This window comes from Carcharodon carcharias, chromosome 31 (assembly GCF_017639515.1).
Source record: "Carcharodon carcharias isolate sCarCar2 chromosome 31, sCarCar2.pri, whole genome shotgun sequence".
Classification (NCBI taxonomy): domain Eukaryota; kingdom Metazoa; phylum Chordata; class Chondrichthyes; order Lamniformes; family Lamnidae; genus Carcharodon; species Carcharodon carcharias.
Window position 1 is genome coordinate 6274748 of NC_054497.1, and position 27661 is coordinate 6302408.

The following is a 27661-nucleotide window of genomic DNA, read 5'->3' on the forward strand; positions in this document are numbered from 1 at the left end:
ATGCTCAGGCACATTCCCTTCAAACTATGTACAGGGAAGTGCATAACACATTGCCTCTTTGAACAGACCCAATTCAACAACAAGTTGCATTTGTATAGCAACTTTAATGCAGTTAAACACCCCAAAGCATTTTACAGGAGTATTATCAAACAACATTTGACACTGAGTCAGAAAAGGAGTTTTTAGGACAGGTGACCATACCCTTGGTCAAAGAGGTCAGCTTTAAGGAGTTTCTTAAAGGAGGAGTGAGAGGTGGAGATGTCTGGGGAGGGAATCCCAGAGCTTAGGGCCCAGGCAGCTGAAGGTGCGGCCACCAATGGTGGAGCGATGGGAATCAGAGTAGTGTGCAGAAGGCCGGATTTGGAGGGGTGCATAGATCTCAGAGGATTAGGGGGCTGGAGGAACTGACAGACAAGGGGAAGGCGAGGCCATGGAGGGATTCGAATACAAGGATGAGAATTTTAAGATTAAGGTGTGGCCCAACTGGGGCCCAGTGTAGGTTTAGCAAGTACAGATTCTATTTTGCCTCATTTGTTTAATGCATACAAAGCTTAATGTACCAGTCAGCCTGGGCCTCATGAATCGAACACTTGCCAGGTATTTGGTCCCGTTGAGATCCCAGGGATTAGGCGCCAAAGGAAAGGATAGAGCATTCGTGTCAAGAACCTTTAATAAGATTGCTTTCATGCAGAGGGATCAGATAGGTACGCTCGGCTACATCTTGAACTGCACCTCTATTCCACACTTTAAGGTAAGTCTGTGTCTCTGCCTGTCTCTCGTCTGTCTCTCATGATCTCTTTCCGTCTCGAACACTCATAAAAACCCACAGCAAGACCAGCCATTGGAAACGGAGCAAAGGGGAATCATTACAGCACAATAAATTTAGAAATTTTAGCATGAACCCTGACCACAAGTGAAAAGGTATGTACACTTTGATTTTCTAATGAAATATTTATATTAATTGTTACCTCTGGTGAGTGCCAGCAGAAGTATGAGCTCCCAATGGGAGAATCTTTTAATTTCTTTCCTGTTTTGAAGCTGGTTTGAACTAAAATCTTACCACTTTATCACAAGCTTTGATAACACCTGATCCACCAGAAAGTAGATGATAGGGTAGTGTTTAGTAAACTCAGCACCAGGAATGATGCCAGACAACGTGCCTCACTTGTGCCATCAATACAAGCCGTGTTTACATGCCCAGGGTCTGAATAATCAACTTTTTGACAGTACCGAGGGAGTGCTACACTGTTGGAGGTGCCGCCTTTCGGATGAGATGTTAGACTAAGAACGTGGTATACATGGCATTATTTCGAAGGAGTGCAGGGGAGTTCTCCCCCGAGTATCCTGGCCAGATTTTATCCCTCATACAACATCACTGTTATTATCGCATTACGCCCCCCCCCCCCCCCCGTGGGATCTTGCTGCGCACAAGTCGGCTGCCGAGTTTCCTACATTACAGCAATGACTGCAATTCAAATTACGTCAGTGACTGTAAAGGTCATAAACAGCACTATATAAATGCAAGACGTTTCTTCCTCACTATCCAGCGTGGTGCCCATACTGGGGTAAGGAATGTCGCAGCTTTGATTCCCTTTCAGCTAGCTCCTGGGTGCTACAATCTGCCTCAGTACCTGAGAGGATAGGATGTGGGAGCACTGGGGTTGGGGGATGGAAGGTTGGGGGTTAGAATAAAAAGTCAGCTTCTGATCGCTATCTGGTGACCTTTGCTGGAAATTGTGATTGGACGGGACATGCAAGGACAGAATTGGGGAGGTCTGTGAAGCACACCATGGTAAAATAGCTTGGTGACACTATGGATTAGGGTCACATATAAAGAATGGCCACCCACACAATCTCTCTAAGGGTGGGACAACACCCCATATAATTAGACCTCCCCTCCAGCACTAGCTGTTTCATTCTGATCAGAAAGAGGCGTTCAACGCCAAGCAGTAGTGCACTTCCAACACCAAACTGCAGCAGGAAGAATAAGCCACATGCAATGTGAAGCTCCCTGTTACCCCAACAAGGGGCACCTGAAGGTCAAAATCAGAAAACCACTCAGTGCTGCATCAGTGTGGTGTTGCTAATTTGCTCATTATTTCTCCTCTCGTGGGATATGGGCATCACTGATGAACACCAGCAATTGTTTCCCACTCCTAACTACCTTTGAACCAAGCTGCTAGGCCAATGCAGAGTGAACTACATTGCAGTGGATATGGAGGCCAGACCAGAAGATGTCCTTCCCTAAAGGGGCATTAGTGAGGCGGATGGGGTTTTACAACAACCAATGATAGTTGCCTCATTTTATACCCCAGGTTTACTAACTGAATGAAAATTCCACCAGCTGTCGTGGTGGGACTTGAGCCCAGGATCTCAGAGCATTAACCTGGGCCTCTGGTTTACTAGTCCAATAACCTTATCGCCACTCCACCAACTCCACGTATCAGGAACGCCTACTCCCCACACCAACCAATTTTATGCTTCTCAGGTGGTTGCCAATTTATGATGACTTATGAGCAGACTAATGTGTGTTCTGGGGGAACATAGAAACATAGAAAACAGGAGCAGGAGAAGGTCATTCAGCCCTTCGAGCCTGCTCCGTTATTCAATATGATCATGGTCGATCCTCTATTTCAACGCCTTACTCCCACTCTCTCCCCATGCTCCTTGACACCTTTAGAGTCTAGAAATCTATCTATTTCCTTCTTAAATATATTCAGTGACTTGGCCTCCACAGCCCTGTGTGGTGGAGAATTCCACAGGTTCACCACCCTCTGAGCGAAGAAGTTACTCCACATCTCAGACCTGAATGGCCTGCCCCATATCCTGAGATTGTGGCCCCTTGTTCTAGATCCCCCGGCAGCCAGAGCAAACAATCCCTGCATCCGGTCTGTCCAGCCCTGTTAGAATTTTCTAAACTCCAGTGATTACAGGCCTAGTCGGCCCAATCTCTCCTCATACGCCAATCCTGCCAACCCCAGAATCAGTCTGGTGAACCTTCACCGCACTCCCTCTATGACAAGTATATCCTTTCTTAGGTAAGGAGGCCAAAACTGCACACAATACTCCAGGTGTGATCTCACCAAGACTCTGAATAGCTGCAGTCAGACATCCTCGCTCCTGTACTCGAGTCCTCTCGCAGTGAAGGTCAACACACCATTTGAACTAGGCTGAGAAAATCATCTCATGTTGGGAGCCTTCAGGGAGAAGAGAGTTTCGTCACATCAGTGTTGGCCGGATACAAACGTCAGAGGCAAAAACACAGCATGAGGAAGCCACGACCCAGGTTCTTTGGAATTTTCCGCAGCAGGCGTGAATGAGAAGGGGTAAAATTTGCATTTACGTAGCACCTTTCACAACATCGGGACGTACCAGAGCGCTTTGAAGCCCAATTAAGTAGTCTTGAAGAATGTTCCTGATGCCTGTGGCTGAAGGTGCAAAAAAGGGGGTAAATTGTGGAAGATAAGGTAAGAACATTAGAGAGTTTAGGAAACAGCTGCAGTTTGATTTGGCCATGCGTCACTCCTGTAGCTGTGCGTAACGACTGATTCTGCCACTTAACTGATGTTGCCTAAGGCTCTATTAAGCACACAGCACTGTAGGTTTTCTTTCTATATTACCACTAAGGAGTCGTGACATTTAGAAACAAACTCGCAAAGGGAGAGATGAACAATTATTGATGGCAGTGTTTGCGAGAGTGAAGCTAGCAGGTGTTAGGATCCCACAGAGTATTAATCTGAGCCCCTCAACGTGTTTAATGTGGAGTTTAATCAGCGCCGGGGATCGCGTTGAATCGGGTTCAAAAATTTACTCTCTCATTTTTCAGATGCTAAGCAAGAAGGGGCCACAATCTTCTGACATGACCCCCCCACCCCCCGGCTTTAGTTATGGGTTTTACGTTGCTGATTTTCACAGCTATTTTGCTGGCTTGGAGCCAAAGTGGTTTCTTTGCCGTCTGCCATCTTTTTCTTAGTTACCTTCTGCAAAGGCTCTCGCAAGTCCCATTAGAGCAACCTCAAGCACAGAACCCAGGCTGAATCTCCCGGTGCAGCGCTGAGGGAGTGCTGCACTGTCGGAGGTGCCGTCTTTTAAACCGTGGCCCCGCCCGCCCTCTTGGGCGGACGTGAAAGATCCCATGGGGCTATTTCGAAGAAGGGCCAACTTGGCAGCCCGACCCAACGACCAACGAGAAGAGAAATGATCTGCTCGTCATCGCATTGCTGCTTGTGGTATTTTGCTCTGCACACGTTGGTTTCTTACATTAAGACAGTCATTACACTTCAAAAACACTGGCCAAAGCAATAAAAACAAAAACACCACGGAACAGAAATTGAAAATGAAAACAGAAAATGCTAGACCTGCTCAGCAGGTCAGGCAGCATCTGGGGAGCGAGGAATGGAGTTAATGGGTGGAATCTTCCATCCTGAAGTCTAAGCTCAGTGGCGGGTGTGGAAGTGGGAGTGATTCTGGGGGAGGATTGTGGGTGATGGGTGAGGGATAGCTGACCCCATGTAATCTCCCACCAGTCAGCTCATTAAATATGCACCTTTGAGGAGCTCGCTGATTCTTGAGGTGGGGGAGGGGGGTGGGGGGGTGGGGGGAGTGTGGGGTGGGGGTGGTGGGGGGGGGGAGGTTGGGGGGGGCGGTGGGGGTGTGGGGCAGGAAGTCGTTATCCCCACCATTGCCTCGTGGGTTTGAAGATCCAGGCGCCATACTTAAAGGGCATTTGGGACAGCCTGCCCTGTCCTTTCCACCGTTGCCCAGCCACTGCTCCACTCTTCCCCGCTAACCCTTCCTTGGTCACCCTGCACGCAACTTGCACTGGCCCCCACCTGGTCTCAAGCAGGGGCTGGCGTTGACAGATGCCCCCCAAGGAGGACAATACAGCGTCAACTCATCATTAATCCTGGAAGAAGTGACTCTCACCAGGTCTGCGCTACTTATACACAGTCGTAAAAGTGAACGTTTTCATTCATCGCTGGCGGAGAACTTATTTCGGAAGGGGGGGCTTTAATGTGAGCTAGGTAGCCTTTTGATAAGCATGACTGACGTGTTAGTGGATGTAAGAGGGCTTCCCGACATTGTCCAATATTAGGATTATTACATTATTAGATTATCCTATTCAACAGCCTATAACTGACCTTTAAGGTCCCCGGGAACAGAATTCCGACAGTTCATCCCACCATCGGGAAGCTGATTTTTGGCCTCCCACCAAATTAAGTTTCCCCCCACCCCCGCAACAGCCCCACCACACCTTGCGCCACTGGCGGGACCGGAAGATTCCGTGCCCTGTTTCAGGTCTGTGATTTTTTAACAGAACTGGCAATTCTGACACCACAAGGGTCGTCAACCTGAAACGGTAACTCTGCTTCTCTCTCTGCAGATGCTGCCTGAGCTGCTGAGTATTTCCACTTTAGGATGTCCTGAGATCGTAATAGGTGCTATATAAATGCACGTCAATAGGGCTGAGTTGCTTATTAAGCTGCAGTGATTTTTATTGCACTTTAAGACAAATGCAATACTTCAGGGGCTTGTAGCTGAAAGCCTGAAGTGCCTTTAATGCCTAAATATTATAAATAATAGACTTATTTCATGTTAAATAATAAATAGACTCTCTATTACAGCTACACCTCAGGATAAAACCCCTGAGCTCTCTCTTTGCTTCCTTGTTTCAGGCTTGCATTGTGACAGGACAGACTGTTATCCTGGAGTTAAGGGGTGGGGGTGAGGAGGACAAGGATGGCTGTCAAATTGCACAGCTCCCTACTGAAGAAACACAGCCAGACTGACCTGGTGAGTCGGCTGAAGAGCAGGAAAATCCTCGGAGTCGGGGGAGAAGATGATGACGGGGAGATCCACCGATCGAAGGTAAAGCTGCCTTCTAGAGTGCAGAGAAGGTTTTGGGCATAGTGAGTGACTGGCCTTTTGCCCTGTGCAACTTGGGTTCAACTTGATGGGATTTCTCTCCCTCTCTGTAAGAGCTCCATGAAAAATGAGTTTAGTCACCGTCAGTCCAGTTCCTAATGGGCATGATCCCTTACAGCACTGGACTACCTCTACTCTGCACTAGGCTGGTACATCATTCAGATGAGCTACAGCCTAAGGGCTGGCATGAGAAATGATAGAATGACACACCTGTGCTCTTCACAATATCACAGAGTGTTTACAGCACAGAAGGAGGCCATTTGGCCCATAGAGTCTGTGCTGGCTTTCCAAATGAGCAGTTGACCCTAGTACCATTCCCCCCTCTTCTCCCTGTAACTCTGCACACTCTTCCTTTTCAGATAATAATCTAATTCCCTCTTAGATGCCTCATCAAACCTGCCACACTCAGGCAGCACTTTCCAGATCCTAACCAGAATGAAAAAGTTCCTCCTCATGTCTCCATTGCTTCTTTTGCCAATCACCTTAAATCTGTGCCCCCTCGTTCTCGATCCTTCCACCAGTGGGATCAGCTTTTCCCTAGCTACTCTTGTCCAGACCCCTCATTCTGGGTCAGAAACGTAGGAACAGGGGTAGCCTATTCACCCCTTGTTCCCTGAGCCTGTTCTGCCACTCAATGAGATTGTGGCTGATCTGTATCCTGACTTCATCCTCCCCCACAACAGCCCCACCGCTCCCAACCTTGGCTCCATACCCTTTAATACCTTTGGCTAGCAAAACTCTTATCAATCTCAGATTGAAAATGAATTAAGTTAACATCTATTCCTGTTTGCTAGAGAGAGTCCGGCACTTCAACCACCCTTTGTGTGAAGAAATGTTCCCTAAGTTCTCTCCTGAATGGCCCAGCTCTGATCTTTTTGTGTCTCTCTACCCTGTAAATGTCTTATCAATTACATTGTTAATGTTTATTAGCGCCAATTGAATTGTTCAGGGAAACAGGTGATGGGTATTTGAGCACAAATAAATAGGGGATAGCTGGGACACTAGGTGAATGTGGGGAGTGTTGACACTGGACAAAGTCAATAAAATTTCCCAGCAAGGAAAGCCTCTGTGTCCTAGTTTGACTTCACCTAACAGCGCAGATGCTAGACTTCCCTCACCAATGGAAAAGGTTTCTCACTATTTCCCCTCACAATCCCTTTCATAATTCTATAAACCTCAATCAAATAACCCTTTAACCAACTAAATTCTAGGGAATACCAGTCTAATTTACATAATCTCCACTCATAATCTAATCCTTGCAGCCCTGGTAACATTCTGAGCTGCATCTGCCTCCAAGGTCAATATATCCTTTCTAAGCCATGGTGTTCCAAATTTACCAGATGTGGTCTAACAACTGTAGCAAAACTTCTTCCCCTTCATATTCTAAGCCTTCTAATTAAAATGGCTAACATTCCAATAGTCTTTTTAATTAAGTTATGGACCCCCCAACCATAATATTTTAGTGATCTATGTATGTCGATCCCCAAATCTCTTTGGACTTCCACTGTTCCTAGATTTGACATTTCATCAATATTCAGTTCTATACCTTATTTTCTCATCCAAAATGAATCACCTCACTTTTACCTGTGTTGAAATCCATCTGTCACAGCCCACTAACTTAATCTTTCAAAATCTTTTTTGTAATTTTGTGCCTCTGTCTACACTCGTTACAATATCATTAATGTCAGGGCTGAGCCACATTGTTGTGCAGGAGGGGTGGATTCACTCTTCATCAAACATTTTGTATCTTAGCTCAGATCGATTCATGTTGATAATTCTGTCGTCAAAGAGAAACGTGCTCCATTCTCCAGGACTAAAATATCTTGTTTCAATGAGCACATTGTTGCATGTTTAAAAAAATGCTGGCTATCTGAATTAAAAGCAAAGTTCTTTAGAAAGAGATAAAAGATTGGGCTTCATCTGGGCTGGCAAGGAACCGGGTGCACAGCCTGATCTAGCCAAGGGCTGCATCAGAAACATTAATTGTTATTCTTTTCCAACTGACTTACCATGGTTTCATCAGCAGGCTTTTTACTTGTTCAGGTCTGGAGGGTTTCTGCAAGTGTGTATGTGGGTTCATGCGTTTGTGCATGTGTGCATGTGTGTTTGTGCGTGTGAGTGAGTGAGTGAGTCACAGTGTGTGACTGTGTGAGCTTGTAAGTCTGTGCCTGTGTTTTAATGTGAGTGCAGGGTCACATGTTTGTGAATGTGCGTGAGTGTGTGTGTTTGTAATTGTGTGCGTGTGTTTGTGTTTGTGTGTGTGCGTGTTTTTCTGAGTGTGAGTTCATGTGTGATTGACAGTGTAAGTGTTTGTGCGTGTGTGAATGTCTGTTTGTATGCACGTGTATTTGTGTGCATGTGTCTCTGAGTGTGAGTTCATGTGTGATTGATTGTGTGTAAGTAAGTGCATGAGTGTGATGCGTGTGTGTGTAAGTGTCTGTATTTGTGCATGTATTTGTGTATGTGGGTGTGTTTTGTGCAAGTGTTTTGATCTACATCCCTCACAGGATTATATTTTTATAATTGTTCTCAGGATGTGGGCATTACTGGCAAGGTTGCCATTCATTATGAGCTCTGAAGAAGTCATACAGGACTCGAAACATTAACTCTGTTTCTCTCACCAGACCTGCTGAGTCTTCCCAGCATTTTCTAAATCATTATTTCAGATTCCCAGCATCTGCAATATTTTGCTTTTATCATTTATTATCCATCCCTGGTTGCCCTGAGAGGTAATATTGGGTCTTCTTGATCTCTGCAGGGGCAGTGGTTTGATACAACTAAGCTGAGTTGTATCACTTCTGAGAGATTTGAGAGTCAATCATATTGTGTAGATAATGTACCCACAATAATAATATTCATTTTTTCTCGCAGATAAGTCAGATGTTGGGAAATGAATTCAAGTTTTCTCTTCATGAGCCATTTGGCCTCAGGTAATTAAATAAGTTACCAAACCTCAGCATTTAAATTCTATTGAAAAAAGTTGGCTGCTTTGCAATACAAACAATACCCCTTTCAACAGCCCAGCACTCCCTCAGTACTGCCCCTTCAACAGTGCAGTGTTCCCTCAGTACTGCCCCCCCAACAGTGCAGTGTTCCCTCAGTACTGTCCCTTTCATAATGTAGCATTCCCTCAGTTTTTTCCCCTTCAACAATGCAGAACTCCCTCAATACTGTCCATCCGACAGCGCAATTCTCCCTCAATTATGCCATTTTGACACTGCAGTGCTCCCTTAGTATTGCCCCCTTTTCAATGCAGCACTCCCCCTGTACAGCCCTTATGGTGCAGTCCTCCCTCAGTCCTACTGCTTTGACAGTGTGTGTTCTCTCAGTACTGTTCTCTTTGACAGTGCAGTGCTCCCTTAGTGTTGCCACTTTGACAGTGCAGCTCTCCTTTAGTTTTTCCCCTCCTGCAAAGCAGAACTACCTCAGCACTGCCCCCTTGACAGTGCAGCACTCCTTCAGTACTGCCCATTTTGACAGTGCAGTACTCTCTCAGTACTGACCCTTTGATGGTGCAACAATCCCTCAATACTGGTCCTCCGACAGTAAAGAACTCCAGCTGTACTGACTTCTAACAGTGCACACTAAATGCACAATAGAATCAGCCTGACCTTTGAGCTCAAGTATCTGAAGTGGGGCTTCAACCCACAACTTCCTGACTCAGGTGGGAGCACACTACCCACTGAGCCATGTTGTAAGGTTGTTTTTTGTCTCACCAAGACCTCTGGAGTCTTGTGCAGTTGAACAAAGCTGTTTATTGTTAATACAAAACTATTTCCATCTCCAAGGTACAGCCCTGTCCAGGTGCTGTGCTCATGCTGGCTTCTGCTGGACTACTACTGTCCTCAGTCTACTATTATGTAACTCTCTAAATCAATATGTGGGTGGTACTATTTCCCCAGTCCCACATTGTCTGGGTGAGTGCAGCTCCCACAGCACTCGAAGTTTGACACCATCCAGCCCACTTGATTGGCACCACATCAACAAACGTTTACTCCCTCCACCACCGACACACAGTAGCAGAAGTGTGCACCATCTACAAGATGCACTTCAAGAATTCACCAAGGCTCCTTAGACAGCACCTTCCAAACCCACAACCACTACCACCTAGAAGGACAAGGGCAGCAGATAGATGGGAACAGCACCACCTGGAATTTCCCCTCCAAGTCACTCATAATCCTGACTTGGAAATATATCACCGTTCCTTCACTGTCACTGGGTCAAAATCCTGGAACTCCCTTCCTAACAGCACTGTGGGTGTACCTACACCACATGGACTGCAGTGGTTCAAGAAGGCAGCTCACCACCAACTTCCCAAGGGCAATTAGGGATGGGCAACAAATGCTGGCCCAGCCAGCAAAGTCCACATCCCCTGGATGAATAAAAAAAATACATTAACCCTTACTAACCTGAACACCCTTATACTACACCTCCCCCCAAGTCTTTACCCAAACATATTTACAACACCACCTTCATTATATGCTACCCCTTCTCCACATCGCACCGTGTCTCTCCATCCCACCCAAGTCTCTGACGTTATAAATTCAGACGTTGTGGAGGCTTGACAATTCCTCAAGCTCTCGTTCTTGCTATGTTTGGGGGAGCGGTAGTCCCAGTTGCTTTGGGAAGGCTTTTGTTGGTTCAGAGTTGAAATCATAGCATTGTGTCCCTGGGTACTTGGTTGCCTCCATCTGATTCGCTGTTTTACGCTCCTTTGAGTTTCGTTCCTCTTTGTCGACAACCCGTCTGCTTTGCTTGGACTCCAGGAGTTTGTCCCATTCCTTCCGAAGGGGATGTTCACTCCGTTAATTCCTAGAGTGGATTGGGATTCCCAGAGCCCTTTGAACCTGCAATATGTGGGTACTCCCAATGGACCTTCGTGAAGTCCTAAACTGCACAGCGGGATTTTTCTTACGCCCTTCAGCCTCCTTCTTTCCTTTATGAATTTTGCTCAGCTTTTTGTGATCTGACTAGTTCCATGCGTTCAATCAGTTTTAATTCTAAATAATCACACAAGAAAATATAATGTGGAATTTTTGTAATATGAATCAAGACTGAACTATAAGTTCACAATAACCCTGCCAAAAAAGAAGTTACTCAGTAAGTGACCTTTGCCCTGCTGAATAAAGAGGAGCTCCACATAGTCACATAGTGAGTGATTCTTACCTTGGCTGACTAAACAGAAGCTCTGTGCAGTTACACAGTGAATGATCCTTACCCTGCTGAATTATCAGGAGCCAAGTGCAACCAGAGTGAGCAGCATAACAGTTTGCACATTGCTTCTCGTTTCAGGTACTGGCAGCTCTTCTCTGCAGTCACATTCACCATTGTTGGAATTCTGGTCAGTTCAAGATCTTTGACATGAACCGTTTGTATATAATTGGTGATTTGCAAATAGGTTCCTTGCAACAAGTGTTTTATATAATTCAAGAGAATAGCCAAAAGCAACAATACCAGGAAAGGGGATCCCATCATCTTCTAAGTGATAGTTTTATAACTGAAGGCTTGATCGTGAAGGTTTTTTTATTCATTCATGTGGTTGGGCATCACCAGCAAGGCCAGTACTTAGTGTCCATGCATATATGAGTGGCTTGCTAGGCCATTTCAGAGGGCAGTTAAGAGTCAACCACATTTCTGTGGTTCTGGAGTCACATGTAGGCCAGATCAGGTAAGGTTGGCAGATTTCCTTCCAACCTTAAAGGACATTAGTAACCCATTGTCAATGCTTCAATTCCAGATTTTATTAATCGAACCTAAATTCAATCAACTACCACAGTGGGCCTTGAGCCCATATCCCCAGAGCATCAACCTGTGTTTCAAGGTTAATAAGTTACTAACCTAATGGCATTACCACTAAGCCACTGCTTCTCCTAAGCTCTGCCTGAAAGGATGTTAATGAACCAGATTATTATTTTTTTAACACCAATCTGGTAGCTTCCTGGTCACCATTACTGACACTAGCTTTTTATTCCAGGTTAACTTAATTAACTCAATTTAAATTCCCCAGCCGCTGTGGCGGGATTTGAACTCACGCCTCTGGATCATGAGTGGGATTACAAGGCTGATACGTTGCCTAGGAGAGGGGCAAGTGGAGGAGCCCAGCATTGTTGCAAGGCAGATGAAGTTGAAACGATGCTCATGATATCATAAGGGGCTGCCCCTCACTTTGCACTCCAGGTTACACCCCTCACAGAGCAGCAGTGCAGTACACCTATAATAAGGGTTGGCCCAAGTTGAGTGGAACGCCTGAGGTGGCAGCTGCGGTGAAGGGCGGTGCGTCCCTCGAGACATCGAAACAGTCGCTGACTAAAGTCACCAAGAAACCGCCCAAGAAGCGGAGGAAATCTCGCAAGCAGAGCTATTCCACTTAGGTGTACAGGATGCTGACCCAGGTCCACCCTTCCACCAGGGCCTCGTCCTAGGCCATGAGTGTTACGAACTCCTTCATTGTCGATATTTTCGAGCGCATCACCTCCGAGGCCTCGCACCTTTTTCAATACAATAAACGGCCACACCATCTCGGTCAGGGAGATCCAGACTGCCATCTGCCTCATGCTGCCAGGGGAATTGGCCAAACACAAAAGCGCCCACCAAATACACCAACTCCATTTAGGTCAATCATTCTAAAGATTATAATAAGGTGAAAGCCAAGGAAGAATGAAAAAATTATATAGCGCCATTCATGATTTGAAACCTTCCCAAGCGTCTTACAGTGAAAGAAGCATTTTTGATGTGTAGTCACTGTTGCAATGTAGGAAAAGCAGCAGCCAATTTGCACACAGAAAGCTCCCACAACAGCAATGAGACAATGACCAGAAAATCTGTGTTTAGTAATGTTGATTGAGGGATGAATATTGGCCTAGACACCGGGGAGAACTCAGCACTTCCTTGAAAAAGTGCCATGGGATATTTTACATCCTACTGAGAGGCCTCAGTTTTAACATCTGATCCGAACAAAGATATCTCTGCCCGTGCAGTACTGGAGTGTCAGCCTGGATTATGTGCTCAAGTCTCTGGAGTGGGGCTTAAAACCACAACCTTGACTCAAGAGGTGAGAGTGTTGCCCTCAATCTACAGCTGACAACATTCATGCAAGGACTGCAAGCGATCTCCTCAACTGCTGGCAACACCATGCCTAACAGTGGAGTTTGGCTGCCATTTTGCCACTGCCTCCGTGGTGGATTAGAACCCAAACAGGCAGAGTCTCAGGAAGCTCCAAGGATGTTCCTCTCTGCCCGGTCAGCACAGGCTTCTGGAGCTGTGCTTCGGTCGACCACTAATGTCACCTGCTGTCACCGTGGAAACCCCATTGTCTACATCCCTGTGATTCACGCAAAATAGGGCAGGATGAAAACTATCTGCTGCATAGTCTTCGGGACCCATGAGCCAGTTACATAACATGACCTAAGAACAAAAGAAATAGGAGCATGATTAGGCCATATGGCCCTTGGAGCCTGCTCCCCCCACATTCAATAAGGCCTTGGTACATCTTCTATCACAATTCCACTTTCTCGCATTATTTCTACATCTCTTAAAGTCTAAAACACTAAGGATTTCAGTCTTGACTGAGCGTCCACTGCTCTCTGGGCTAGAGAATTCCAAAGATTCACAACCCTCTGAGAGACGAAATTTCTCCTCATCTCAGTCCTAAATGACTGAGCCCTTACCCTGAGACTGTGACCTCCCTCGTCCTAAACTCCAGAGTGGGGGTGACCAGCTTCCCAGCCTCTATTTTCTTCACTTCCGTATCAAACACCAGCTGATCCTGCCTGGCTATTTTAGACAAATGTGTAGAGGGTGAGCCAAACATTCAGTGTAAACACCAGGAAATGGTAGGGTATCTGTTTAATGTCATCCTTGCCACTTATTAAAATACTAAAATGTAGCTTTATTTGGGGTGACATAAGGTCATGAAAGGCGCTATATAAATGCAAGTTCTTCCTTCTCTTTCAAAGTAGGAATTTCAAAGGGGGAATCTTACCCCCTCATCTCATGAGGGGAATAGGTAGAGTGGACAGGATAAAATTGTTTCCCTTGGTGGAGAATTCTAGAACCAGGGGACATAGATTCAAGATAAGTGACAGAAGGTCTAAGGGCGACATGATGACGAACTTTTTTACGCAGAGGGTAGTGGGTGTCTGGAATTCGCTGCCCAAGTTGGTGGTAGAGGCAGAAACTCTAAACTCTTTTAAAAAGTACCTGGATCTGTACTGTAAGCTGCAGGGCTATGGGCCGGGTGCAGGAAGGTGGGATTAGAAAGGGCACCTGGGTGTCCTCAGGCTGGCATGGACAAGATGGGCCAAATGGCCTCCTTCTGTGCTGTAACTTTTCTATGGTTCTATCTTGCCAGCGGTTTCTGAGGTTGGCTCACTTGTGCAATCTTCCCAGAGGTCACCAGTTAACAGGTTAATCAGGGGCAGAGGACAGGTGTGAGGGCCAATGGGAGATTCCAACATTGAGAGTGGCCAGAATATCCCACTGGCCGAGGTGGACGCTGCAGCTGTAGATGACCTCAAGACAGAGGGTCTCACTGAAGACTATTAAATGCTTAACAATGGACTGTGGCCACTGCTGCCAGGCCAACAGTGTGGAGGGGGAGCTGTCTACAAGGGGCCTGCAGCCACAGCTGTGCACCTCTGCTACCCCCAGCTCCAGGGAGGGTGTGGTAAAGAAAGTCTCTCTGCCCACCCGGTCGGCCACTAGGAAGGTCCTAGCAGCATCTCCAAATTTCCCCAAAGGGGGCATTTAATTGTTGACAGTTGACTACCTGCTGCCGGTCAGGTGGCTGATGTTGAGCTCACCCAGCCTCCGGCAAGATCACGCGGAGGCACGATCGCATAAGGCAGATAACCCAGCGCACACCTTTCCAAAATTCCTCCTCCCCGCCACCAAAACGGTATCCCAGCAGCTGATAAAATTCCCCACAGAATATCCTCCACCGACTGTTCCCCCATACGGAGATTGGCCTGGTATGAATTATCAGCCAAGACCGTGCCCACATTTCAAATCTGTTATGTAACGTCCACATCCATTCACAGAGACCAAAAGCAAGTATTAACAAAAAATGTCTACACTTAACCCATACAAATTGAAGGCTATCACACAGTCCCAACTCCCTTGTTTGTATGAACTTATACAGATAAAGTACACCTTTATATAGGGTTTTAGGTGTTAGGTTTAATTTAGCTCATTTTAAACTGTCCTACATGTCTCAGTCGAAAGGATAGTTATTATTAACTATGCTGGTCCTAACCACAGCACATACAGAGGAGTCAAAGCCACAGAGGTGCAACATTGGCAATGATCTTAACAACATCTGCGATAATACAATTAATATCAGCACAAGGTGATTATAGTAAAAAGCAATAAGCGTGGGTACACAATAAAGAGCTTTCTTTGTTTGTTCTTGGGTTGTGGCTGTCGCTGGTAAGGGGCAATGCTTAGATCTATCCTTAATCGCCATCTTGTCAACTGAGTGGCTTGCTGGACCATTTCAGAAGACAGTTAAGAGTCAACCACCTTGCTGTGGGTCTGGAGTCACGTTTAGGCCAGACCAGGTAATGACAACAGATTTCCTTCCCTAAAGAACATCAATGAACCAGATGGGTTTTTATAACAATCCGGTACTCTCTTGGTCACCATTACTGGTACACTAACTTTTTATTCCAGATTTATTTAATCTATTGAATTTAAATTCCCCAGCAGTAGTGCCACCTAGAGGGCAGTATCCTGATAGCATCGCCAGGGGCCCGAGAGAAAATCTGTCCTCTGGATCAACAACATATGATCATGGAATTCAGGAATCTAACCAGGAGTTAGACATTGTATTAAATATTGAAACCATTGTGTCAGCCACTGTGTTTTCAATGGTGTTTATCTAACATCAGGAGTTACCACAAGCAACCTAAGTTATAGTAAATAAAGTCTGTTTACTCAGCAAACAACAAATAGGGGTCCAATTAAACATTTCACTACTGCAAACAGCTCATTTACTCAGCGAAAGTGTCTATTTAAACAGAGTCTCTATGAACTATGGCAAATAGAACTCATGACAGAAACTATAGCAAAGTTTCCCCTCAAAGGCAATAATATTTCTACAGCAAAATGCAGTGAGTGGAGGATTATGCCCAAGTATGGTAATGACACAGAGCCGTGGGTAGAGGGTCTTTATTTGAAAAGAGAAGCGAGACACTCTAAACATGAAAAGGTTCCTTTCCCTGAACAGCCCGAGACTTAATGTATTGTTTTCTTCCTGCTTTAGGCCCTGGTGTGTCCTATAATGTTGCATGGTTGGCTGTTCCAAGAAGAGTACAGGTTGTCCTGCAAAGCATCTCTCCGACTCCATGGTGGCACTCTGCTCAGTAGGTGGCAAGTCACAAATTAAAATGCTAATTGAGAAATAACTTTTGATAAATGGATCCCAAGTCAGGTCTTAAAGTTTGAGACTAGATGCAAATCCTTTTTTAATAGTTGGTTTATTTACAGAATGCAGCCTTACATATCTCTGTCTCCTACCTACCAACCCAATATCCCAGCAGTCTCTCTTTATAAGTGCTTTAGGTACTTAATTAAACATTGCCCTTCACCTGAGCATCTTCATATAATTAAGATGCCATTAATGCCTGTGCTTGTGACTCCGAATGCCATAGACAAGCTTCCTGACTACATCACACCAGGGCGGAATATGGAGCAGTTTTGATTAGTTCATCCTATTGTAGATTGTAGAGAGAAGGAGAGACTGAAGGGGTGGGGCTGGGGGGTGGGGGTGGTGGGGTGTGGGGTGGGGTGGGGGTGGGGGGGGTGGAGTGGGGCGTAGTTAAAGATTTATAGAGTTTTCAGGTCAGGCTAAAAGGGTTAGATTATGAGGAAAGGCTAAATAGGCTGGACTTGTAGGCTCTTGAGTATGGAAGGTGGTATAATTGAGGTGTTTAAGATGATTAATGAATTTGATAGGATAGATAGAAGGAGGCTATTTCTCCTAATGTGGGGAGGGAGTCCAGAACAAGGAAGCATCACCTTAATATTTGAGCGAGGCCATTCAGGGGTGATGTCAGGAAGCACTTCTACATAGGCTAGTGGAAATCTGCAACTCTTTTCCCCCAAAAAGCTGTTGAGGCTGGGTGAAACATAGAAACTAGGGGCAGGAGTAGGTCATATGGTCCTTTGAGTCTGCTCCGACATTCAGTATGATCATGGTTGATGCTCTATCTCAAAGTCATACTCCCACATTCTTCCCATACCACCTGACACCTTTAGAGTCCAAAATACCATCTATTTCCTTCTTAAATATATTCAGTGACTTGGCCTCCACAGCCTCCTGTGTTGGGAATTCCACAGGTTCACCACCCTCTGAGTGAAGATGTTTCTCCTCATATCAGTCCTAAATGGTCTACCCTATATCTTGAGATTGTGACCCCTTGTTCTGGCCCCCCCCCACCCCCCCAACCCACCCCCCCCCCCAACCCACCCCCACCCCCACCCCCCCCCATCCCCCCCAACCCCCCCCCCACCCCCCCAACACCACCCCCCCCCGCCCCCCACCCAGAGGAAACATCATCCCTGCATCCAGTCTTTCCATCCCTGTCAGAATTTTATATGTTTCAATGAGATCCCCTCTCATTCTTCTAAACTCAAAGGATTACTGACAGCAGTGGAATTTGAACCCACATCCCCAAAGAGACTGGAGCCTTAATCCGGTGCCTTGGACCACTCAGACTCGCTACCGGTGGAAGGAGTGGGGTGGGGGGCTAGGGGGTGTGGTGAGGGTGGGGGGTGGGGTGAGGGGTGTGGTGGGCGTGGGGGATGGGGAGGGGGTGGGGGTGATAGTGAGGGTGGGGAGTGGGGGGATGGGGGAGGGGTGGGGGGGTGGGGGAAGTGGGAGGGGATGGGATGGTGGGGTGGGGGAAATGGGAGGGGATGGGGTGGTGGGGTGGGGGTGGGGGAGGTGGGGGTGTGGTGGGGTGGGCTAGGGGGTGTGGTGAGGGTGGGGGAAGTGGGAGGGGATGGGGTGGTGGGGTGGGGGAGGGGGAGGTGGAGGTGTGGGGTGCGGTGGGGGGGATGGGGGGGTGGGGTGTGGGGATGGGGAGGTGAAGGAGATGGGGGAGGGGTGGAGGAATGGAGGAGGGGTGGGGGTGGGGGAAGTGGGGGGGAATGGGGTGTGTGGGGATGTGGGGGGTGGGGTGGGAGTGGGGGATGGGGTGGGGGGTGTGGGTTGGGGTGGGGGGTTGGGTGGGTGGGTTGAGGGTGGGGGGTTGGGGAGGTGGGGATGGGGTGTTCATTGAAAATTTGAAGACTCAGGTTGATGGGTTTCTTTGGTCAGAAAAGCCTGTTAAGGATTACAGACCTAAGGCAAATCAATGCACAGTTAAGATGCAGATAAATTGTGATCTAACATACATACAAACATCTCAATTTGGAGCAGGAGAAGGCCATTCTCTGAACCCCTTCTCTGAACTCCTTCTGACACAGTTATGGCCTTTCTTAAATAAGGAGACCAAAACTGTACACAGCACTCTAGGTGTGAGCCATAGTGGGACACGCCACACCAGATTCAGCAGCCCAGCCAAAAGTCCATTGATTTTCGGTGGGACTGGACGATCTAGGTGACAGGCGGAGTAGGCTCGAGGGGCCAAATGGCCTACTCCTGCTCCTGTGTGCCTATAGGAAGAGGGAGTGGGATGGGGAATGGGGCAGGGATGATATGTGAGGGAAGAAAGGAATGCAGTGGGGATGGCAAGAGAGAGATGGAATGGTATGGGATCAAAGTTTACCAACCTCTTGACTACTTGAGGCTGATGATTGGCCTCAATAGGAGGCCTTGTGAGGCAGCAGGAAGTTTCTTTGCCTCTGGCCCAAAAAACTCCAGCCCACCCCAGCACTTGACAGCCAGGAAAAGTGCATCCATAACGTAGCCAGACAGGTTGAGTAACAACTTGTGAATCTTTCCAACAAAAGCCAATGGCAGGTGGTAAGAGTAGGAGAGATTCCTGGGCAGTCATGTGATGGAATGGCTGGAGACTTAATGAAGATCTGTTCCAATAAAGGTACAAATTTCACTGCAATGTTTTGGCGGGCCCCTGCTAGTTTGAATAAGTAGCCTTAGCTCCCAGCGCAGCTTGGGCCCTCTGTCAGCAGCTGGTTTAATGGGAATCGTCATCAACTCCGATGAAAGGGATGTTGAACCTTACGGGGTAACTGGCTGTATATGGGGACAAGGTTAGTGCTAAGTATTTATCAGTCTTTACTGGGGATTGGGGTGCAACAAATGTCAGGAAAACCACAGTGGAAGCCAATGCACATAAACGCTAGAGTAGGACACCATCCGAGGCTGTTTGGTATCAAACTGGACAAAGCAGCAACAAGCGGCTCCCCCAGGCCCTAACCCTGGACGCTGTCCTGTCTCTAGTTGACCTCTTCAAGCATCCCGCCCCCAAGGTTGTCTTGTCCAACGGAACGTTCTACCTCCTCGTGCCAAACGGCTGCCCCTCCAGTTGACATGAGAGCTCCCGTCCTTGTCCGGTACGCACAAGGTGAAAGGGGAACGAGGGGCCTGATTCTTACATCGATCGAGCAGGCGTACGCCTCCCCCCACCCCACCCCCACCTGACCTGATAGGGCGTGCACTCGTGCGATACTTGACTCGGCCGGCACACGCCCGCTGACAATTAAGAGGGCATTAAGAGGGTAATTAAGACCATTGACGGCACAATTGTCTGTCATATTACATCGACCGCCCAACCTCAGGGTTGGCGGACAGGTGAATCGGCCAGTCAGCCTTTACATTTTTCGGCAAACCTCATCCAAGGGTTGGGGTGGGGGGGGTGGCTGAGGTTTCTTATCTGCTTTTTAAAAACTTTATAGGAACATTTTCGGGTTCTGCAGCTCCCTGAGGCAGCTCTTCTCCTTCGGGGAGTTTTCTGTCAGTGCTCGGCCACACCCACAGTGACGTCATTGCTCACCACCGCACCCACCCACCACCCCCCCCCCCCACCCACCCCCCAGCTGCCCCCCACCCCCAGCAGCGGTGGGCTTTTCGGCACCCACTCCACACCGGCTGGCCGTTAATTGGCCAGCCAGAGTGAAATCGTGGCCGGGGAGCCAATCGCGGTCGGCGGTCCATTTCCTGGCCAATCCCAGGCCTGCCGATCGCGTTCGCCCACCAAGCTAACAATTCAGGCCAAGGTATTCCTTTCAGGGTTTTATAATAGAGCACACCATCAAGAGTAATACACAATAGGCTTTCTTAAAAAAAATAACCATTCTCATTTCATTACAAGAATCAAATGCTTCAGGTGAAATGGCAGAATTCAGAAGTGAAATTTAGCTCTAAGGAACAACTTCACTTGCAACACTAATAGAAATTCCTAAAACCAATACAGGTCGGGGACCCTATTTATCTCAGGCACAAAATGGGAGAAAAATGGGTCCAATTTCGTGGCCCAAGGGGCTCAAAATACATCCAAATTTCTATTGGCACAGACGATGTTCAGAAATCTTTGGCCACTTAGGTCAAACAGGCTTAAGGCCCCTTCTACATGCTAACGAGGGGCCTAATACCTACTTAAGGAGCCTGCTCGGAAATGGGTCAAAATCGAGGCGGGGTTTGCACCCCGCGACTTGCACAGCAGCCTAACTTGCAGAGCATTTTCTTAACTTACCTGAATATGGAGTTTATGAGGAACAGGGGATGCTCCTATTGGCTGGATGGCGATACTGCAGGTCTGCTGCCAGGCATCAATATCAACCTCCCCATCTACCCCCCCACCCCACTCCTTCATTCACCTCTGCTCCTTCCATTATCCCAGGACCTACCCTGTTCCCCCAGCAAGCCAAGGTCGCTCTGGGCCCCTAGGGTGAGGTATCAGGATGGTCACCATTTGCCTATTTTGTACTGGAGGACCAATTTTGGGTGACCCTTAAGTCGTCCTCTTTAGGTATGTATTGCAGTTATGCTGCCCGTGAAAGTTGGGATCAGAGTTTACCAACCTCTTAACTATTTGCAGTTTCTGAGTGGCCTCAATAAGAGGTCATGTGGTGTAATGGTTACTGTCCCTGCCTCTGAGCCACAAGCCCTGGGCTGAAGTCCCACCCCAGCTCTGGACTACAACATGTCTGGAGAAGTGTATGTTGTCACAGGCAAACGTTGACCCCTTGGGGGTGCTGGTTGGCTCAGTTGGCTGGTGTGGATGTGATTAGTGGGGTAGATCTGGGACCTGCCTCCTTGCTCTACCTGTGGTGGAAGTCATGGTGTCTTTTGGGCAGAGAGCTAAAGAAGATTGGCCTCAGTTGCTGTTCTTTTGTGCCAGGTAAAAGAGAGCAATTCATTCCTATCCAAGACTGCACAGCTAACTGTCTCAGTCTTAATTGTGCTACGTGTACAGTACATATCTCATCAAAGGGAATAATCCGACACCTTGGAGTTTGCGTGTGTCTCAAGGTTGGCTCGTGTACCCATTCGCTCCCTGTGCTCATTCACCACATTGACTCCTGATCCATCGACATTGCGAGTTTAAAATTCTCATCCTTGTGTTGAAATCCCTCCATGGCCTCGCTGCTCCCTGTCTCTATAACCTCCTGCAGCCCAGCAACCCGCAGAGGACTCTGCCTTTGTCCAAGCTCTGGCCCCCTGTCATTCTTCCACTCACTCCATCCTGCCCTTGGCAGCCAAGCCTTTAGCTGCCGAGGTCCCAGGCCCTGGAATGACCCTCCCTAAACTTATTCCACTTTCCACCTCTCACTGCCTTGAAGATGGTTTTTAGAACATACCCTTTCAACCCAGCGTTAAGTAAGCTCACGCCATGGCAGCTCCTGTTTTGGCTTAGTGTCGATTTTATTCTCTGGTTACGCTCCTGTGGAGTGGCTTCGAGCATATTACTACGTTAATGATGGTAAGCAAATGCAAGTTATTGTTGTAGCGCAAGAGCAGGTTGCAGAAAGGAAGAGGGCACAATATATCTTCATCGAGTGCTGTATGGCTAATACATGTTGTTTCATCTTTGCTCCTATACGTGGAAAATTTCTCTCCTTCTTCTTGAGCTCTCTGCCCAAAGGCAGGTCCAGCCCAGAGTGCCATGATCTCTACCATGGGCAGGTCCTGAATCCATCCACCATGAACAGGGAAATCAAGCGCCATGCTGTCAGCGCCAATCCGATCCACACTCGCTGAGCCTCCAGCTGAATCAACGACCCCACACGTGGCCCCGAGTTGCCGCGGCAACGGGCGATTTTACCTGCACGTTGTAGTCCGGAGCTGTGGGTAGTGGTAGCAGAGACTCTCATTTTCTTCCCATGACGTGGCTCCCACTCTTACCGCCTCCCAGTGGCGTGCGTTGGAAGGGTTCGCGGGCTGGCACTCAGCCTGTTTGGCCGAGTTACGGACGCACCTTCCTCGGCCATCAAGTCCTGGGTTAAGACGTGAACCCGAAACTTTTGCCTCAGAGGCTGGGACACCACCCACTCTGCCACAAGACCTCCTCCTGCTTGCAATGCACACATAAAATAAAAGGAGACACTATATAAGTCATAAAAACAAAAAACTGTGGATGCTGGAAATCCAAAACAAAAACAGAATTACCTGGAAAAACTCAGCCGGTCTGGCAGCATCAGCGGAGAAGAAAAGAGTTGACGTTTCGAGTCCTCATGACCCTTCGACTGAGCAGTTCGGTCAAAGGGTCATGAGGACTCGAAACGTCAACTCTTTTCTTCTCCGCCGATGCTGCCAGACCTGCTGAGTTTTTCCACTATATAAGTCATGCCTGTCTCGGTATTATTACATCCCCTGTTCTTCCTGTTGGGGTGTTTCCAAAACATAACTAAGGTGTTTCTTTTTCGAGTAAAGGTTTTTCTCTGATCCTATGGAGTGCCTTTTACACATCGGAGAAGGTGATTATTCGATGGACTCTCCTGTCGGAGACATGCTATTTCGCTGTGCAGTTTCTGGGTATGTATACTCGAGTTCTCACACTTTGTTACTGTATTGCGTCCAAGTGTTCCACTCACAGCAAGCACAATTGGCCCAGTAAGAGGGCCACAGATCAACATTATTAGTGCAAGTTTCCTGGTCGGTGTTGACTGGAGCCAATCCAGGCCGACACTCCCAGTGCAGCACTCAGGGAGTGCTGCACTGTCAGAGGTACAATCTTGTCTTCCGCTCCCCCCCCCCCACCGCCACCCTCCACCGTCTGCCCTCTCAGGTGGATGTAAGAGAAACCGTAGCACTGTTTCAAAGAGCAGGGATTATCTCCTCCAGGATCAATATTTATCCCTCAGCTAACATCACCAAGATACATTATCTGGGTCATTATCACAGTGCTGTTTGTGGGAGCTTGCTGTGCGCAAATCGGCTGCTGTGTTTCCTACATTCTGACAGTGACTACGCTTCAAATGTACTTCATTGGTTGTGAGCACCGTGGGCTCTCCTGAGGTTGCGAAAGGCACTATATAAATGCAAGACAGGGCCTCACTTTAAGGTCTCCGTTGGCAGTGCAGCACTCCCTCTGTAATGCATTGAGCGCCAGCCTGGGTTTTGTGCTCAAGACGCTGGAATGGTGCAGGAACCCAGGAGTTGCTGGCTCTTTAGGCCAGAGTATTACTGACCGAGCCGCCAAGGCCTTAGAAAACAAGAAAGCAAGTGTCTGGTATGGATCGAAAAACAATATTTTTGGGGTCAGCTTTAAAAATGGTTACCGATTGAGTTCCACTTGTTACAGATTTGGTACGGATGCAAGTTCAGGGGACCCTTTAACCCTTAATTCTCTCTGCTTCCTCATACAGTGACACTGGCTTCAGCTGTGGATCAAGGCCTATTTTCCCAGGATGCGGGAGCCTTGCTTTTAAGTTATGCATTATTTGGGATCTTTTCACTTTTCTATTACTCACAAGTCGGACGGAAACCCAAGAAAATCTAACACATCGACCAACAGAGACTCTTGGCCAAGGCTTCCCGTGTGTGAATCTAAACAAGTTGAATTAAGGGGCCCCGTCACCCCTTGCCCACCCCCGACCCTGTGCCATCCAGAGGCAGCAGCACCCATTGAGGCTTCAGATGTTTACGTTGAAGATTGGGACTCTTCCCTATCTTAGACAGCCAGCAGCCCCCTTAGCTGTGGCATGAAGGTCAATCCCATCCTCAGAGGAGAAGCCATACTGCCAGTCCTGGAGGTATGTGATGGCTGATCCATGTGTGTCACCAGTTAATGTTACTGTATGGAGTGGGTCCCCTCCACATGAGTGTTTTGCTCATGGCTTCATCTCAGTGGCTGCAGGGGAGAAGTTCCAAGAACCAGGAAGCTGCTCGTGAGGAGGCTGAGGGGGAACCCAGGGAGGGAGAGGGGGGTAACTGAGGGAGGGGAGAAGGGTCACAGAGGGAGGGGGAGGGGTTAACAGAGGGAGAGGGAGAGGGGTAACGGAGGGAGAGGGAGGGGGGTAATAGAGCGAAGGGAGATGAAAACTGAAGGAGGGAGAGGGGTAACGGGGGAGTGGGAGGTGAAAACTGAAGAGGGGAGGGGGTAACAGAGAGAGGGGGAGAGGAAAACTGAGGGAGAGGAGAGGGGTAATAGAGGGAGGGGAGGGGTAACAGAGAGAGAGGGAGAGGAAAACTGAGGGAGAGGAGAGGGGTAATAGAGAGAGGGGGAGAGGAAAACTGAGGGAGAGGAGAGGGGTAATAGAGAGGGGGGAGAGGAAAACTGAGGGAGAGGAGAGGGGTAATAGAGGGAGGGGAGGGGTAACAGAGAGAGGGGGAGAGGAAAACTGAAGGAGGGGAGGGGGTAACAGAGGGAGGGGAGGGGTAACAGAGGAAAACTGAGGGAGAGGAGAGGGGTAATAGAGAGAGGGGGAGAGGAAAACTGAGGGAGAGGAGAGGGGTAATAGAGAGAGGGGGAGAGGAAAACTGAGGGAAAGGAGAGGGGTAATAAAGGGAGGGGAGGGGTAACAGAGAGGGGGGGAGAGGAAAACTGAGGGAGAGGAGAGGGGTAACAGAGAGAGGGGGAGAGGAAAACTGAAGGAGGGGAGGGGGTAACAGAGGGAGGGGAGGGGTAACAGAGAGAGGGAGAGAGGAAAACTGAGGGAGGGGGAGAGGGGTAATAGAGGGAGGGGAAATGGGAAAGTGAGGGAGGTAAGAAAAGTAACCAAGGGATGGGAAGGAGGGGTTGCGGGTGGTAACTGAGGGAGGGGGAGAGGGGTAACTGAGGGAGAAGAAGCGGGAAATTGAGGGAGAAGGCGATAGGCAACCAAGGTAGGGGAAGATGAGTAGCTGAGGGAGGGGCAGAAGAGAAACTAAAGGTGGGAAGAACTTCGATTCCATCAGTGATCAATTGTTACTCAATGAATTTGCGATAACTTTTTTAAAAAGGTTGCACTCAAAAATAATCTAAACCATCGAGAATCGGAACCTCAGCCACAGCTCGAAGTTTCTCACTTCACAAAAAATTCCTGATCACTGTGGGAGGGGCTGGGTAGAGGCTCAATCTTTGCCCCACCAACAACACCAAGGTGGGTGGGGAGGGGGGTTGGTGAGATTATAAAAACATAAAAGATAGCAAACTTCACACGAGATGTAACCATGCTTGTTGCGAGAATGTGGTTTTCAGTTTAACTTTCAAATGATGGCTTTGATAAAATAAAACCACCACATTCAGAAATCTTGCTGCAATACCAAGTGGCAGCCAGATATTTCTGTCCATTTCTGCCTCGGTTTCTATTCTGTACCAGAGTCTAATTCAATAAAGGTTGAGTTGTGAGAAAATAGCATTTTCCAGCTTTTAAATTGATCACCTAGAGTGAACACCACCGATAGTGACCAACTACCTACAGCCACCATTTTGGTCAAGTGACCATCTTTTATACTGACCATTCTTATGCAGCTTAGCATAACATCCAAACACTGACACCTGAAGGCAGGATGTTGCATTTTGGGTTGCGACCCTGACTTCAGAGGCTGGTGTAGATCCCAACCCCACACTTACGCAGAATCACAGAATTACACAGTGCAGAAGAGGTCCTTCAGCCCATCGAGCCTGCACCGGCACATGAGAAACACCTGACCTATCTACCTAATCCCATTGACCAGTACTTGGCCCATAGCCTTGAATGTTATGATGTGCCAAGTGCTCATCCAGGTATTTTTTAAAGGATGTGAGGCAACCCGCCTCCACCACCCTCCCAGGCAGTGCATTCCAGACCATCACCACCCTCTGGGTAAAAAAGTTTTTCCTCACATTCCCCCTAAACCTCCTGCCCCTCACCTTGAACTTATGCTCCCTTGTGGGTGACCCTTCAACTAAGGGGAACAGCTGCTCCCTATCCACCCTGTCCATGCCCCTCATAATCTTGTACACCTCGATCAGGTCGCCCCTCAGTCTTCTCTGCTCCAACAAAAACAACCCAAGTCTATCCAACCTCTCTTCATAACTTAAATGTTTCATCCCAGGCAACATCCTGGTGAATCTCCTCTGCACCCTCTCCAGTGCAATCACATCCTTCCTATAATGTGGCGATCAGAACTGCACACAGTACTCCAGCTGTGGCCTCACCAACGTTCTATACAACTCCAATATGACCTTCCTACTTTTGTAATCTATGCCTCAATTGATAAAATCAAGTGTCCCATATGCCTTTTTCACCACCCCACTAACATGCCCCTCTGCTTTCAGAGGTCTATGGAGACACACGCCAAGGTCCCTTTGTTCCTCAGAACTTCCTAGGGTCATGCCGTTCATTGGATACTTCCTTGTCAAATTACTCCTTCCAAAGTGTATCACCTCACACTTTTCAGGGTTAAATTCCATCTGCCACTTATCTGCCCATTTGACCATCCCGTTATATCTTCTTGTAGCCCAAGACAGTCAACCTCACTGGATCATGGCAGTGATTTTCCTTGGATTGGCCAATTAGTGACCAGGCCAAAGGCCACTTAAGGGTGGTAGATGGGCCCTCGAAGGTAGAGAGCCAATAGGAGGCTCTCCAACATTAGCCTGCCGTTGCCAGCCTCCACAGCGCAGTGTACAGTTTTGGTCTCCTTATTTAAGAAAGTATATAAATGGGTTAGAAGCAGTTCAGCGAAAGTTCACTCGGCTGATACCTGGGATGAGGTGGGGTTATCTTCCAAGGGAGGGTTGGACAGGTTGGCCTGTATCCATTGAAGTTGAAAAGAATAAGAGGTGATCTTATTGAAACAGAGAAGATCCTGAGAGGACTTAGGGTGGATGCTGAAAGGATGTTTCCCATTGTAGGGGAGGCTAGAACTAGGGGACACAGTTTAAAAATAAGGGGTCTCCCATTTAAGATGGAGATGAGGAGAATTTTTTCCTCCCAGAGAGTTGTGAATCTTTGGAACTCTCTTCCCCAGAGAGCGGTGGAAGCAGCGTCATTGAATATTTTTAAGGCAGAGGTAAATAGATTTGTGACTAACAAGGGAGTCAAAGGTTATCGGGGTGGGTGGAATGTGGAGTTGAGGCCACAGTCAAATCAGCCATGATCCTATCAGATGGCGAAGCAGGCTCGAGGGGCTGAATGGCCTACTGCTGCTACTAATTCGTATGCTCACATGTCTGTTCATATGTTTCCCGAGGCGCTCTCTTGCAATTTTAAAAATTCTAAGATAAAAAAATGGCCTCAGCGGCCAGACCTCCATGGTGGAGGGGAGCCCTCTACACACACAGGGCTGAAGGCAGATAAACTGGGGAGGGTGGTGGGGGGGCAGTTGGGGGAAGAGTGGGATTCTCAAAGACTGCCTGGAGCG

The 27661-nt window shown here is 47.9% G+C and overlaps 1 protein-coding gene across 4 annotated transcripts; it reads left to right on the forward strand.

Annotated features, from left to right (window-relative positions):
* Nucleotides 1–429: 429 nt before the first annotated feature.
* On the forward strand, nucleotides 430–24256 carry LOC121271734 (tumor protein p53-inducible protein 11-like). Of its 4 annotated transcripts, none has more exons than XM_041177937.1 (7): nucleotides 430–751; nucleotides 5676–5868; nucleotides 8797–8855; nucleotides 11218–11266; nucleotides 16187–16286; nucleotides 22763–22864; nucleotides 23698–24256. In XM_041177937.1, the coding sequence occupies exons 2-7, from the start codon at nucleotides 5740–5742 to the stop codon at nucleotides 23829–23831; spliced, it is 573 nt and encodes a 190-aa protein (XP_041033871.1). In that variant the 5' UTR covers nucleotides 430–751; nucleotides 5676–5739; the 3' UTR covers nucleotides 23832–24256. The 4 variants fall into 4 exon arrangements, with proteins under 4 accessions (XP_041033871.1, XP_041033870.1, XP_041033873.1 ...); XM_041177936.1 differs by lacking the exon at nucleotides 430–751 and adding an exon at nucleotides 780–921; XM_041177939.1 differs by lacking the exon at nucleotides 430–751 and adding an exon at nucleotides 3109–3326.
* The last annotated feature ends 3405 nt before the right edge of the window (nucleotides 24257–27661 follow it).

What these genes read in the sequence shown, in the direction of transcription:
- LOC121271734 (XM_041177937.1), top strand. Translation starts at nt 5,740, where the DNA reads ATGGCTGTCAAATTGCACAGCTCCCTACTGAAGAAACACAGCCAGACT. An exon ending in CCATGGTGGCACTCTGCTCA is followed by an intron (nt 16,287 to 22,762) that starts GTAGGTGGCAAG and finishes TTTCGAGTAAAG; the next exon opens with GTTTTTCTCTGATCCTATGG. An exon ending in TTTCGCTGTGCAGTTTCTGG is followed by an intron (nt 22,865 to 23,697) that starts GTATGTATACTC and finishes TTCCTCATACAG; the next exon opens with TGACACTGGCTTCAGCTGTG.